This window comes from Bos grunniens, chromosome 5 (genome assembly GCF_055505025.1).
Source record: "Bos grunniens cultivar Pamir isolate PY7600 chromosome 5, Bosgru_T2T1.0, whole genome shotgun sequence".
NCBI classification, from domain to species: Eukaryota; Metazoa; Chordata; class Mammalia; order Artiodactyla; family Bovidae; genus Bos; species Bos grunniens.
Genome location: NC_141169.1, coordinates 109,170,754 through 109,183,669, shown reverse-complemented (window position 1 = coordinate 109,183,669; position 12,916 = coordinate 109,170,754). Strand labels below are relative to the sequence as shown.

Genomic DNA, 12,916 nt, shown 5'->3' with positions numbered 1-12,916 from the left:
ACCATGAGTTTGAAATATTTCATAGTCATTTTTAAAAAGAAACATCACTGTTCTTGTAAATCAGCCTCACCACAAATATCCACCTCCCAGTACAATACCTTCTATACCATTTTCTTGATTTGTCTGTCACGGTACCTAGCTTATCCCCAGATTACTTTAGATGTCATAAGTTAAAGAAAAACTCCAAAAAAGAACAGATATTTTTACATCGATAGTTGCATATGCTTATTCACCTATGAAATAAAGACCTTAAAGAGCATAAATTAAGTAGAACTTTATTTTATCTGGAAATTCTGAAAAACCATTCCCTCAGCAAGAAATTTTGAGATTGACTTGTTTTTTCACTTTACCTCCAGGCTGTCGTGACTGACTTTCCTTGCTATCTGAAAGCATGCAGATAAGAGTTAAAAGACTTATCATTAGACAGTTATAACTATTTTTAGGTTCAGGGGAGAGGTAAGGGCTGAATTCCTCCGACTTGCATTGAATTACCTTTAAAAATAATACAACAAACATTTTCATTTACAAAACTATTCAAATGAAACTTACATTTGGTTCAAAATTAAACATATTGTATTAATACAATCAGAGACATTCTAAATCTGAACTAGGATTTTTTTTTTTTAATATTTGACTGACGTAAGTAACACTGCCATTACTTCTTAGTATTCTATGTATTTTTGGCTGTGCTGGGTCTCATTGCTGCTTGGGCTTTTCTCTAGTTGTGGCCAGCAGAGGCTATTCTCTAGTTACCACGTGTGGGCTCCTCACTGCAGGGGCTTCTCTTGCAGAGCATGGGCTCCGGGCACAAAGGCTTCAGTAGCTATGGCACAGGGCTTAGTTTCTCCATGGCCTGTGGGGTCTTCCCGGACCAGGGCCTGTACCCACGCCTCCTGCATTGGCGGGCAGATTCTTTACCACAGAGCCAGCAGGGAAGCCCCCCTGAACGAGGATTTTGATTTACCTGTTTAAAATTACCCCGGCTCACAGAGAATAAATAAATGACTTCAAATGCACTATCTGAAAATTAAGATGACTATAAATCTTCCTGGGTAAATCAAGATGTTGTCCCTCAAGAATAACTACAATAATAGAAACAGGCATGTAATTAACCTGCCAATGAAGAAACGGATACATGGCTCTCCTCTGACAGCAGCCTGGGCGGCAATGAAAGGGGAAGCAGAGAGAGGGGGCATACTTCTAGCACCACTAGGGTGCCACACACGTCAAACAGCCTCCAGCTAAGAACTGTGGCCCTGCACATCAGCAGCCCCTTCCTCTATGAAGCCCCACAAGGCCCTGGCCAGGACACATTTCCCATCTTCTCCCTGAATTCCAACACACATTGATGGGCAGCTGTGGACTGGATCAGCTGGACCATTTCTCACACCCCAAGATCACGCAGAAAGGACTAAGATTCCAGCTCTGACTGCCCAAAAAGAGCTCCTGCCATGCCTGATACGCTGGACTAGTTCTGGCACCAACTGGTCCTCAGGCTGGGTTTATTTGAGGACAGTCATTCCAAAGGAGGTTTTAGAACGGATGATAACTAGATAAATAAATCCTCTACCATCTTAATACTCTGTTCTTCCCCAACAATAATCAACTGAACCCACTGAAATCCTCTGCTCCTTGTTAAATTTCCCAAATCCTCAACCTTTTTTCAAAAGTTGTCTCAGCTGCATCTCAGTGTCTTCGGTTGTGATTTCAATATAACATCCACCTGACCCCACTGGGCCACTGGCATCTCCGTCTCTTGCTTCTTAGCAAAATGGCTGGAGGTTAACACAACTTAAAATAGATCCACTGCGTTTCCGTGCTGTCAGAGGCAAGCAAGATGACTCTGTGAACGTGGGCACTGCCATGTGCTTCCCTCTTAGGTTCCAACGGGCTCGGTAAATAATATGCGTAAATAACCACTAGGGAACGTGAGAATGCAGTCCAACCTTCCCAAAGGCTCTTTATAAGATTATGTTCAAGACTATTAATTGTCTGACTACAAAGAACCCAGAATCCACTAATTTGGAATTTGTCTGGAAAACTCTTTCCCCAGTGAGAATACAGATGTATACAATATAAACAGTTTTAACAGGAAACCATCTAAGAAATCACTATTGTAACTGTACTTGAGAAGCATCTATTTACACAGAACTATTTATATACCAAAAACTAAATATTCACGTGAATATTTAACAAATATTAACAAATATTTAATATTTAACAGATATTAAATGAAGGTGCACGATGCCAAATACTGCATTAAACTATTTAGGGGACGTGAAGAAGGTAAAAAGAGAAACAGAGATGAGGGAGAAAGGAGAGGAGGGAGGGTCCTTGTCTGTAAGAGTTTTCCGCTCTTGTAAGAAAGAATATGCTGTTAATAAAAACTGTAACAGCAGCAGCAGCTAACACTGACTGAATGTTTACTATGTACCAGGCCCTGTTCGAAGTGTTTTAGTTGTTTTAAAGAATTTAAACTACAAACAGCCCATGGGATAGGTACTAGTATCATCACCATTTATCAGTAAAGAAACTGAGGCATAGAGGGGTTGGGTTACCTGTTCTACATCATACGGCTGATTACACAAAGCCAGGTTTTTAATCCAAGGGATTTCACACAGAAGGCAAGCTCTTCATCACCAAGCACCATTACATTCAGCCTAAAGATTTCTAACTACTCAGTACTTAAAGCAGAGGTCCGTGGAACCCGGGGGTGCCTCCCAGCCCTTTTGAAAAGCCAAAACTCTTTTCATAGTAATTCTCTGACTTGTGGGCCTTTTCCACCGTGCTACTATGTGCAATGAAGGTAGAAGACAGACAACAGACTGGGTGCCTTAGGACAATGGCAACAGCATGAAACCATGCTGGCAGGCAGCGTGTTCTCAGGGTCAGCGCCCTCGGGCAAAGAGACAAAGAAGAAAGAACATTTTCAGAACGCTGGCTCACTTAACAATGTCCCTGATTGTGACTTCTCATATGCTTAACCCTTAAGCACACATCTTTTCACCATTCTGTGTGAGGAAATGGGAAGGGGCCAGGTCTGTCTGCTGTGTCCGGAGTATGACACGGCTCCCAGGACACTCGATGGGCTGCAACTGAATCAAGTACTTTTTTTCACGAAACCCTATGCTTCCCTGATGGCTCAGATGGTAAAGAATCCACCTGCAATGTGGGAGACCTGGGTTTGATCCCTGAGTTGGGAAGATCCCCTGGAGGAGGGCATGGCAACCCACTCCAGAATTCTTGCCTGGAGAATCCCATGGACAGAAGAGCCTGGTGGGCTACAGTCCAAGGGGATGCAGAGAGTCAGACACGACTGAGCGACTAAGCACAGCACAGCCTTACTTGAGAGAAGAATAGACATTTTCCTTCCTTTTTTTCTTTCTGGCTGCGCCTCGTAGCATGCAGAACCTTGGTTCCCCAACCAGGGATCCAAACCAGGCGCCCTGCAGTGGAAGCACAGAGTCTTAACCACTAGACCGCCAGGGAAGTACCTGGCAGACAATTTCTTAAAAACAAGCAAGATGAGTCATTTTAAGAGAACAGGGACCCTGAGACCAAAAGGTTTGAGAAGAGCCGATTCCAAGAAATGCTGGGCAAGAGGAAATGAAACTGAAGCTCTTTTCATGTGTCGTGCTCATGAAGTCTATTTCTTCTCCGTCTACAACGTGAGTGAACTAAGTACCGCTTTCTAAAACTCACACATCGAAGTGTGATCACTGGAAAGTGCGAACTGATGCAGTACGGTTCCTTATTAGGTTCCCACTTACCTTCATTTCAATAACAGTTTGCAGGGCTTTAGTTTTGGCAGAATCAGGGGCATTCTCAAATCTCCGATGCATCTCCTATACACAAAAAGCAAGAAAGAGAGTAAGTGTCCTCCTCTTCACTCCTATTTTCCCCAAAGAAGGTAGGGGTGGCGAGGGAGTAGTAGTTGCATGCAGAGATGCCTTCCCCAGCCTTGTGAGACACTGATCACCTCCTGTCTCCCTGCGAACGAGGAAGCCCACTGCCCTCAGCTAAGGGGACGGGAGGGCCCCCATCTCTGAGCCCCTGGGTACACACACAGTTGCCCCAGAGGCCTCAGCCATCATGACAGGTGGTGCTCCGGCATGTCCCAGGTTGGTGCATCGCCCCTCCACACGGCTCGGCAGCGTATTTTCAAGACGCTAAGCAATCCAATAAGGGGGTTAGAAATATTCCCTTTTCAAAAGGGGAAGTCGCAGCAGTCCAGTGAGCAAGGCACAAGCTACTGAGACATCTGTGTGGACAGCATCCTCTGCATAACATCTGCCCGAGAACCACAGGCCCCTGGCTGCCCACAATGGACACCTCCGGTTTCGTAGGGGCCATGGTCAGAAAGAAAAAGAGGGTAAGGCTACTGAATGAGTGTCCAAAGTAGTCTATGGTCAGCCAGTGTCAAAAAACAGAGCTACTTTTTTAATCCAAATTTCCGTGAGTTCAGGATCAGAAAGGAAGGAAAGAGGTGGAGGAGCACCACAGTAAGGATCTTCAAGAGATTCCGCCTGAAGTTACGAACCTTTCCTGTCAGACTCTGAGACTGTCTCTGAGTCAGCCGGTACTTCCCAAGTCCCCTGGGATAGCCCAAGTGACCACATGGGTGCCTTCCATCTCAGCAGTGCTGGCGAATGCCCAGGCCTGCCCTCTGCTCTGCCTGTTTGACAACGCTATACAGATGTCCACCGGGTCACTCAAACTTACCTCATCCAAAACAAAACTCCTGATTTCCTCCTCTTTAACCTGGCCCCTCTTCTGAAGACTGGTGAGTCTTGCCCATGTCCTGAAAGGACACTAGCCTCCTGGTGGCTCAAGCCAAACACCAGAGGGTCTCCTTCAAGTCCTCCCAGATCCTTATCTCCTACCACCTTCCAGAGCAGATCCTAACTGTTCCATCTTCAAAATACTCAAATTTACCATTTCACTCCATTTCCAGCCTAGTTCAAACCTAGATTATTACAACAGCATCAAGTTAACCTTCTTTCCATTTCTTCTGTCCATTTTAAAGAAAGCAATGGGGTAATCTTGAAAAAGCATCAACAGATGATGGCACTTGTCATTAAATCCTTCAATGAGTTTCCCATTTTCTTATCACTCTACAAGGTCAACACAATCTGACCGTAATGGATAGAGGACTGGCCTCCTGGTGTAAACTATGTTAAAATTAGACAAAAATGCATGAAGCAACTGTCTTCAGACATTGGAAGACAAGCAGCAGAGGACTATGATCCTTGAGAGAAGAGAAACTAATGAGTTTATGATCCAGACTTGCTATCTGATGTGTGATGTGCAGAGAAGAAGGCAAATGGAAAACTGCAGTCCTGCAGGGCTCGGAACACAGACCAGTGGGTCCGAGTCCCCAAGATGCTGGAAACGTGTGAAGCAGAGTAACAGAGAGGAGGAAGCTAGCTGGAAAAGCGCCTGATCCGACAGGGTCCCCTGGAGTCTTTGGGTAAAAGCTAAGTATTGGTACACAGGGAAAGACTCCATGATGTCAGACAAAGAGCGACTGTTGGTGGGCAGAACAATGATCAGAGAGCAACAAGTGAGCAACCACCTGAGCTCACGGGGGCTGTCGAGATTCAAGCTCCAAACAGCCCAGTGGAGAGAAGGTCAGCAGCGCTGAGCAGAGACATGCTAGCCCTGGAGAGACAACCACCTGGGCCAGCCCCAACAGAATGTAAAAATAGGTCTCATTAACAGTCAAGTTCATCCACAATTAACTCTTGCCAGGCAAAACAGACCACTAAGAGAGAGAGAAAAATCCACATGTTAATCCAGGACAAAATCTGAACCCATGAGTTCAGACCACAATCACCTGCCACCTGCATTAAGACAACAAACTCATCAGTGACTCCCAGCCTCCAGTCTGTCCTACACGCCCTACACGGTCAACAGGTGATAAAGTGGGCACATGGATGTTTAATAATATATGTTTAATAAACGAGCACAGAACTTTAAAATGTATTAACAAAAAGAAAATGAATCCTGCTACCTGTTAACTGATCTCATCTATTAATAAAGTCTTCTAAGGGCTCCCTGGTGGCTCAGATGGTAAAGAATCCACCTTGCAATGCAAGAGACCCAAGTTCGATCCCTGGGTTGGTACGATCCCCTAAGAAGGAAATGGCAACCCACGCCAGTGTTCTTGCCTGGAGAATCGTATGGACAGAGAAGCCTGGCGGGCTACAGTCCACGGGGTCCCAAAGAGTTGGACACGACTGAGCGACTAACACTGACTGACTGACCCTACACGTTTATCTACTTGAAATATTAAAACTGCATTTCTTAGAAGTATCTCATAATTCAGACACTGAATTAATTTTAATTAATTAATTTTATCTGACCTTTTTCCCACAACCGACTTTCAATTTAGGGAAATTTCCAAATGCTTTAAGGTGAAACTATTAGAATTTCATTTTAAACTCCAGCAAGCATTCCGGTAGTACATAAAGAAAAAAGCACATTTGAATAAAAAGAAACCCTCCTCTAACAAGGAACTTGGGTGTACTTTAAACCATTTGCAGGTATAAAACCTTCCAACTAAGACATTTTAAAACCTATCGGTTGTAACAGATTTCCATTCAAAGGCCTGCACATTGAAGCTCATTGTGAATACATCCTGCAGTTGGTAGACTCATCAGTTCCCCTTTCCCACTGACACATCATCCCTCTGACGTGTGCACTGTCAGTAGAGAGACAACTCTGGAAATAAAAGTGAAAGCACTATTCAGACAAATGTAAGAAGTAGAATATGCTACGTGCTCGCTTTATTTCACTCTCTTTAGCCTGAAAACTTTCATTCAAAACAAATTCAAGTACAGGTAGAATCATCTGGAGCCAGTCATGCTGTCGACTGTGGTGCATACTAGAAAACGCCTTCAATCCTCTCATCCATACACGAAAGAATAATGACTAGACAAAGAAAACGAACGAGGTAGGAACAAAATCTCTCTCTTGTTGTAGTTTTCTTTCTTCTTAAAAGTAAGTCAAAGCTTGCTTACACAGTTGAGAGAAAGGAGTATTCGGGGCTGAAAAGCAGTACTTACGTCTGAACTTTCTTTTTTCCAACATTCAGGTTTTAGCCTCCAGCACCCCTGGTTCACAGGTAGATGTCCCTTCACCAGATCTAATTCTCTGCACAAGTTCAGGGCTGACGGTATTCAACACAGACATGTGGGAAAGAGCCCTCAGGACTCTGCCTACACCTGAACTCCAGACATCAGGCGAGGGCACTGCACTGCAACCCCTCACCACCTCGACTGACAGCATCATTCTGAGAAAACACACCCTCCTGCCAAAATGAGGCACAAATGACACACACACACACATACACACACACACACACAATGAGACAGAATAAGTGGAATCACTAAGGTGTGCGATATAGCTGTTTGCATTTTCCAAAATTACTAGCAAAGCGCACGCTCACCGGGGACCCTTTTCCTTTTTTAATTCTCCCTACTCCTTGTCCACTGTTTCCATCTTTTCTCTATGCCTATTTGTTTCTCTTTCTTCCCTCTAAAGTCCTCTGTTTTTACCTTACAACTGCCGGTAATACAGACAGGCATTCCTCAGATGTGCTAGTCAGTCAGAGTTTCTACCTAGAACTAGTCACACAGTAGGTCTTTTAACCTCAAATGCTTCTGCAAATACTAACATGACAGCAATTGTTCTAAACAAGGTTTGCTGACTGAAATATTATACAGACAAAAATTGGCATACATGTAAATACAAACCAGTATTTTATTCATCACAATAGGATCTACATTAACACACACACACCTGAAATATTTATTCCACTTATAGACAATGCTCGGACTGCATATGGGTTGCTGATCCAAGAATTCCATAGCCAGATTAGGTATGGTCTGCCAACAGATTGAGAACCAGACTTTGGTGTGTCACAGAACCACCTGGAAAGCCTGTTAAAACCCCACATGCCCGGGCCCCAGGCCCTAACCACGTCTGGGCTGCAGTTCACTATTTGTCCAATAGATGTCTTCACTCTTCTACCCATCAAAGGAAAGATACTCCAGTAAACAGACAAAATCTAACCATAAGTCACCTAACAACGTACTTCCACTACAAACAGAAAATACAGGATTAACTTAAATTTTATTTTTCCTTCTTTAGCTTTTGTTTGGGGGAATCATTTACCTGCTATTGACGGATTCATGGTCATGAACAAAATGGAAAACTAAACGCAAACATTTCTGGATAGGAATAACATTTTAATGTTACTATATCTCATCAAATCTAAGATGCCACCGATTGTATGGCAAACTGCTGTTCAATGTGCTGGAGAGAAAAGAAGGGAATGCCTCCAAATAGATCGTGACTCACAGAGTCATTCAGAATTTTTATTTTATATTGATTGCAAGATTCTTTTTCACTTATTTAACCATAAAAGTTTAACCACATACAACCCTAAACTGTTTTTACAACTTTCCTCACATGGATAACTTTTTGTTTCAGTGCAGATTCACATCACAGTATTACTGAAGGGGCACTGAACATCAGTTAAAGTTAACAAGAAAAATAGCAACTATGCTCAGAACATGGGCTACATGGTGACAAAGTGAGCAGCTGTGACCGGTGAATGCACAGGTCCAGCAGGACGGCAGCCTTGCCGACAGGGCCTCGAAGACACCACCAAGGGAAAGAGAGGGAAAGCTGCTCAGCCGTGTTTGACTCTGCAACCGCAGACTGTAGCCCACCAGGCTCCTCTGTCCATGGGGATTCTCCAGGCAAGAGCACTGGAGTGGACAGACATTCCTTCTCCAGGGGATCTTCCTAACCCAGGGATCGAACCTGGGTCTCCCACATGGCAGGCAGACCCTTAACCATCTGAGCCACCAGGGAAGTCCCATCAAAGGTAAGACTTAATTTCACAATGTTAAAATGGGGAAAACTGAGTTTTGGAATTGATGAATTACTGCTGTTTTTCAGAGGTGGACGATAATCTAATAAGAATAAAACCTATGGATGTCTCAGTGTTGTCAACTTATAATTCTTTCTACCTTTCTTGACACACTGGTGCTATAATGTACAACAGTCATTTCAAGTCACCACTCATCAACCCAGATTAGAGCCATTAAGAGTCTTTACTAGACTCCCTTGATCACTTGTAACGCCCCCTCCCCCATCTATGCTCAAAACAACCAGACTAAATTTTAAAAGCTAAACCAGATCTTATCACTCCCTTGATTAAACACTGTGGCAGTTTTCTCTTGGACTTTGAATAAAACTGTTGCATCACCTGCAAGGATCATGGAGGCGAGCGCTCTGTCTCCAGAGGGCAAGGACTGTGTTCACTGCGGCTTCCCTGTGCTCTGCACCCGGGTGAGCACCCAATGAACACCTGATGAGTGGAATGAATGAACCTGGCCCCGGCGACCTCTTCAACCTCTCATCTCATGCCTGCCTCCCCCTGAGACAATATGGTTTTTGCCTTCTCATCTCCTCAAACTCCTTCCCCTCAGGCCTTTGAAACCATTAACCTTCTCCAAGGTTAGGGTTAGGACATGTTTTACACAAATGCTCAGAAAGACTGTTTCAGCTTTCTTCAGTGTTCCCTTAAAGGGCACCTCCTCAAAGATGCTTGCGTACCCTGTTAATCCCTTCTCTCGACATAATTAGACTCAACTAGTTTATGTCAGGAGAAGGCAACAGCAACCCACTCCAGTACTCTCGCCTGGAAAATCCCATGGACGGAGGAGCCTGGTAGGCTGCAGTCCATGGGGTCGCTAGGAGTCAGACACGACTGAGCGACTTCACTTTCACTTTTCCCTTTCATGCATCGGAGAAGGAAATGGCAACCCACTCCAGTGTTCTTGCCTGGAGAATCCCAGGGACGGGGGAGCCTGGTGGGCTGCTGTCTCTGGGGTCGCACAGAGTCGGACACGACTGAAGCGACTTAGCAGCAGCAGCAGCAGCAGCAGTTTATGTCATCTCATAATTATCAGTTCACTGTCTCTCTCCAGATATTTAGTTCTGGGATGGCACAGACGGTGTGTTCTGACATGAAAAATGTAAGAAGTGTATACCCAGTGCCTATCCCAGGATCAAATACAAACTAGAGGCTCCATGGATACCTGCTGAGTAAATGAGAACAGAAAGGTGATGCCAAGTGCCTCTAGCACCTTACTATTCTGGAAACAACCTTTATGTAACAGTTGAGCCACAAATTGCAAAACTCCACCCCAAACAATCACTTTAACTTTTGTTAACTGTATTTTCTAACATACACACATTTAATTATTCAAGCTTCTTGCTATGGCAATAAAGATTCTTTCCTATTTCAAGATTATATTAAAAGCTTTTTACTTACATTTTCTTCTAGTTGTTTTCATCTTTTAAAAAGTAACTATTTCATCTAGAATTTAATTTGATGTAACTATGTAAACTGTTTTCCAATGGCCATTATTCCAAAACATACATCATAAAACTATATTATTTTTTAAATAGAAGAGAAATTCTGCCTCATCAATTTAGCTATCTATTACTGTGCCAGTACCACACATTTTAATAATCACGGGTATAAAATACATTTGCTTAAACAAGTGTTCGTATACTGAAGAAACTATATGTTTCTTCATTGTTCACAATGTGAAAGTTAGCTGAAGTCTCTGACCTCATAGAATGAGAGCGGTCAATTTTTTTTTTGAATTCAACGTAAGATGAATTCTTCAGTTATGATTTCTTAAAATGAAGTATTATATAGAAAAGTGAAACGTTACCAGTAGTCACAGTGGTCAGCTAAAGGCCGAGTTTCCTCTCTAGAAAATAAGTGGCAGTTTGCCTCTATGTCATTCCTCCAGCTGTGCCTCTACGGCAGCAGATGCTTTTTATCACATATCTTTTATAGCACGGCAACAGTTTCCATAGAAACCACAGGGCAAACATCCATTACTGCTGCCCAGGACTTTATAGGCATACTCAAAACTGAGGTCACTGCTCACTTTCAATGATTAACGCATTTTAAAATTGAGCAATAGTTAGCTACTCTGATTCTGATTTTGTTGTGTGTGTCTCTATGAACAAATCAAGAGATGAGTAATCAATCAAGAATATTCTGTGCCCCTCTAGCAACAAAATAAGTCTACAAGAGGGGAAAAGAAAAACCCAGAAAGTCATTAAGCTGGTATACATGCCATTCAACATCAGCTCACACAAGAAAGCAAATCAGAACAGAAATCGGTACAGAATTTAGGTACCAAAGAAGGAGTTCCCTTCCACTAGCTCAAGAGAGCATATAAATTCATCTAGGCCAAGATGCTAACTAGTAAGGGAAAAAAAGAGTGTCATAACAGCTGAGAAAGCGGCCACTCACCTCTCTCAGCAGAGCATTCTCTTTTTCCTTCTGCTCCAGAAGGCTTTCGAGGTGGTGCACATGCATCTCTGCCTCCGCCAGCCTTCGTGTCCTCTCGTGGTCCTCCTCAGTGGCCTTGGCAGAGAGCCCCTTGCTCTGCAGCATCTCCAGCAGCTTCTTGATGGACTCGTCACGTGCGTTCAGGGTCTGCTTCTGAGTCTCGATCCGCAGCTCCATCTCCTCCAGCGTCTTGCGCAGCAGGAACAGCTCCTTGGCCTGCCGCTCGTGCTCCGCGTGCAGCCTCTGGAAGTTCTCCTCTGTCAGCTCCGCCACACACGGCTCGCCGGTCCTACTGCTGCTGTCTTGCTGGAACAGCTGGTTCAGGTCCCTCTGGATCCGCAGCTCGTCCTGGAGAGCCTGGATGGTCATCTGCATGTGCTGGGTCCAGACAGAAAACAAGACCCAGGTCAGCCCTCCTCCTCCAGGAGCACAAACAGAGCGGGATCAGAGGAGGCAGGAGGCAGCTACCACACCTCTCAGAATCCCGCGCTGAACAAATCAGGAATCGTGTTATTCTGTACACTGTCTTTCCTATCTGTAGTGTCTGTCACTCAGTCATGCCCGACTCTTCATGACCCCACGAATTGCAGCCCACCAGGCTCCTCTGTCCATGGGATTCTCCAGGCAAGAATACTGGAGTGGGTTGCCATGACCTCTTCTAGGGGATCTTCCCAACCCAGGGATTGAACCCAGGTCTCCCACGCTGCAGGCAGATTCTTTACCATCTGAGCCACCAGGAAAGCCCTTACAATCTGTAAAATGTCAGTAATTTAACTTGTGTTTATTACCAACAGGAAACAAGGTGACTCCAGCAACTCTTCACTGTGCTTAAGCTACAACTAAATAAAGATACTCTTCAAAATTAATAGAGGGTATCACCTAGAACTGAAGGAAAGGAAAGGGGAAAGACAGGGGAAATCTATAGGAATGCAAACATACCATAAAAAAATTTCACCAGAAACCACAAGGGATACCAAAATACAAAATGACTTTTAAGTGCTTTACAATTAAATTTCGACAGTAAATAATAAACATAAGAGTGCATGCCAGTATAGCTGAATCACTTCACTGTTCACCTGAAACTATCACATTATCCCAATAGAAAATTTAAAATTTTTTTAAAAAGTACATGTCAGAATGTGCTTAGCACTCTTTAAGTGTTCATTTATTTAATCCTCACTATAACACATGTACTATTATTTGAATTTTATTGATGCTGACACCAAGCATACACAGACTTAAATAACTCACCCCAAGATCACACAATAACAGAGCCGGCATCGAATTAAAGCAATCCTCCCAGCCCATGGATGCTAGTACCCAAAGGTACTAAGATAACCTGAAGCTTTAACCACAAAAAAAAAAAAAAAAAAAAAAAACCCACAAAATACTGAGACTGTGGGAGCTATTTATACAGAAGAAGAAAACAATATAGGGGAGTAACTATATGAAGATGTCTGTGCAGATGAACTCCTAAAATGCTGCTGAGGATTAGCTATATCCCTAAAGATAGTATATGAACCT

The 12,916-nt window shown here is 43.6% G+C and overlaps 1 protein-coding gene across 29 annotated transcripts in view; it reads right to left on the bottom strand.

The window, feature by feature from the left end:
- The window catches only part of ERC1 (ELKS/RAB6-interacting/CAST family member 1), a 267,903-nt gene that overhangs the window by 192,931 nt on the left and 62,056 nt on the right, over window positions 1–12,916 (bottom strand). For all 29 annotated transcript variants that reach the window (XR_015164439.1, XM_086402547.1, XM_086402551.1 and 26 more), the window contains exons 3-4: window positions 11,354–11,770; window positions 3,771–3,845 (exon numbers count right to left, since the gene is read on the bottom strand). Coding sequence is in view for 28 of the 29 variants with exons in the window: in XM_086402547.1 (XP_086258673.1) it covers window positions 3,771–3,845; window positions 11,354–11,770 (492 nt within the window). In the remaining variant the exon portion in view is untranslated. The remainder of the gene's footprint in view (window positions 1–3,770; window positions 3,846–11,353; window positions 11,771–12,916) is intronic.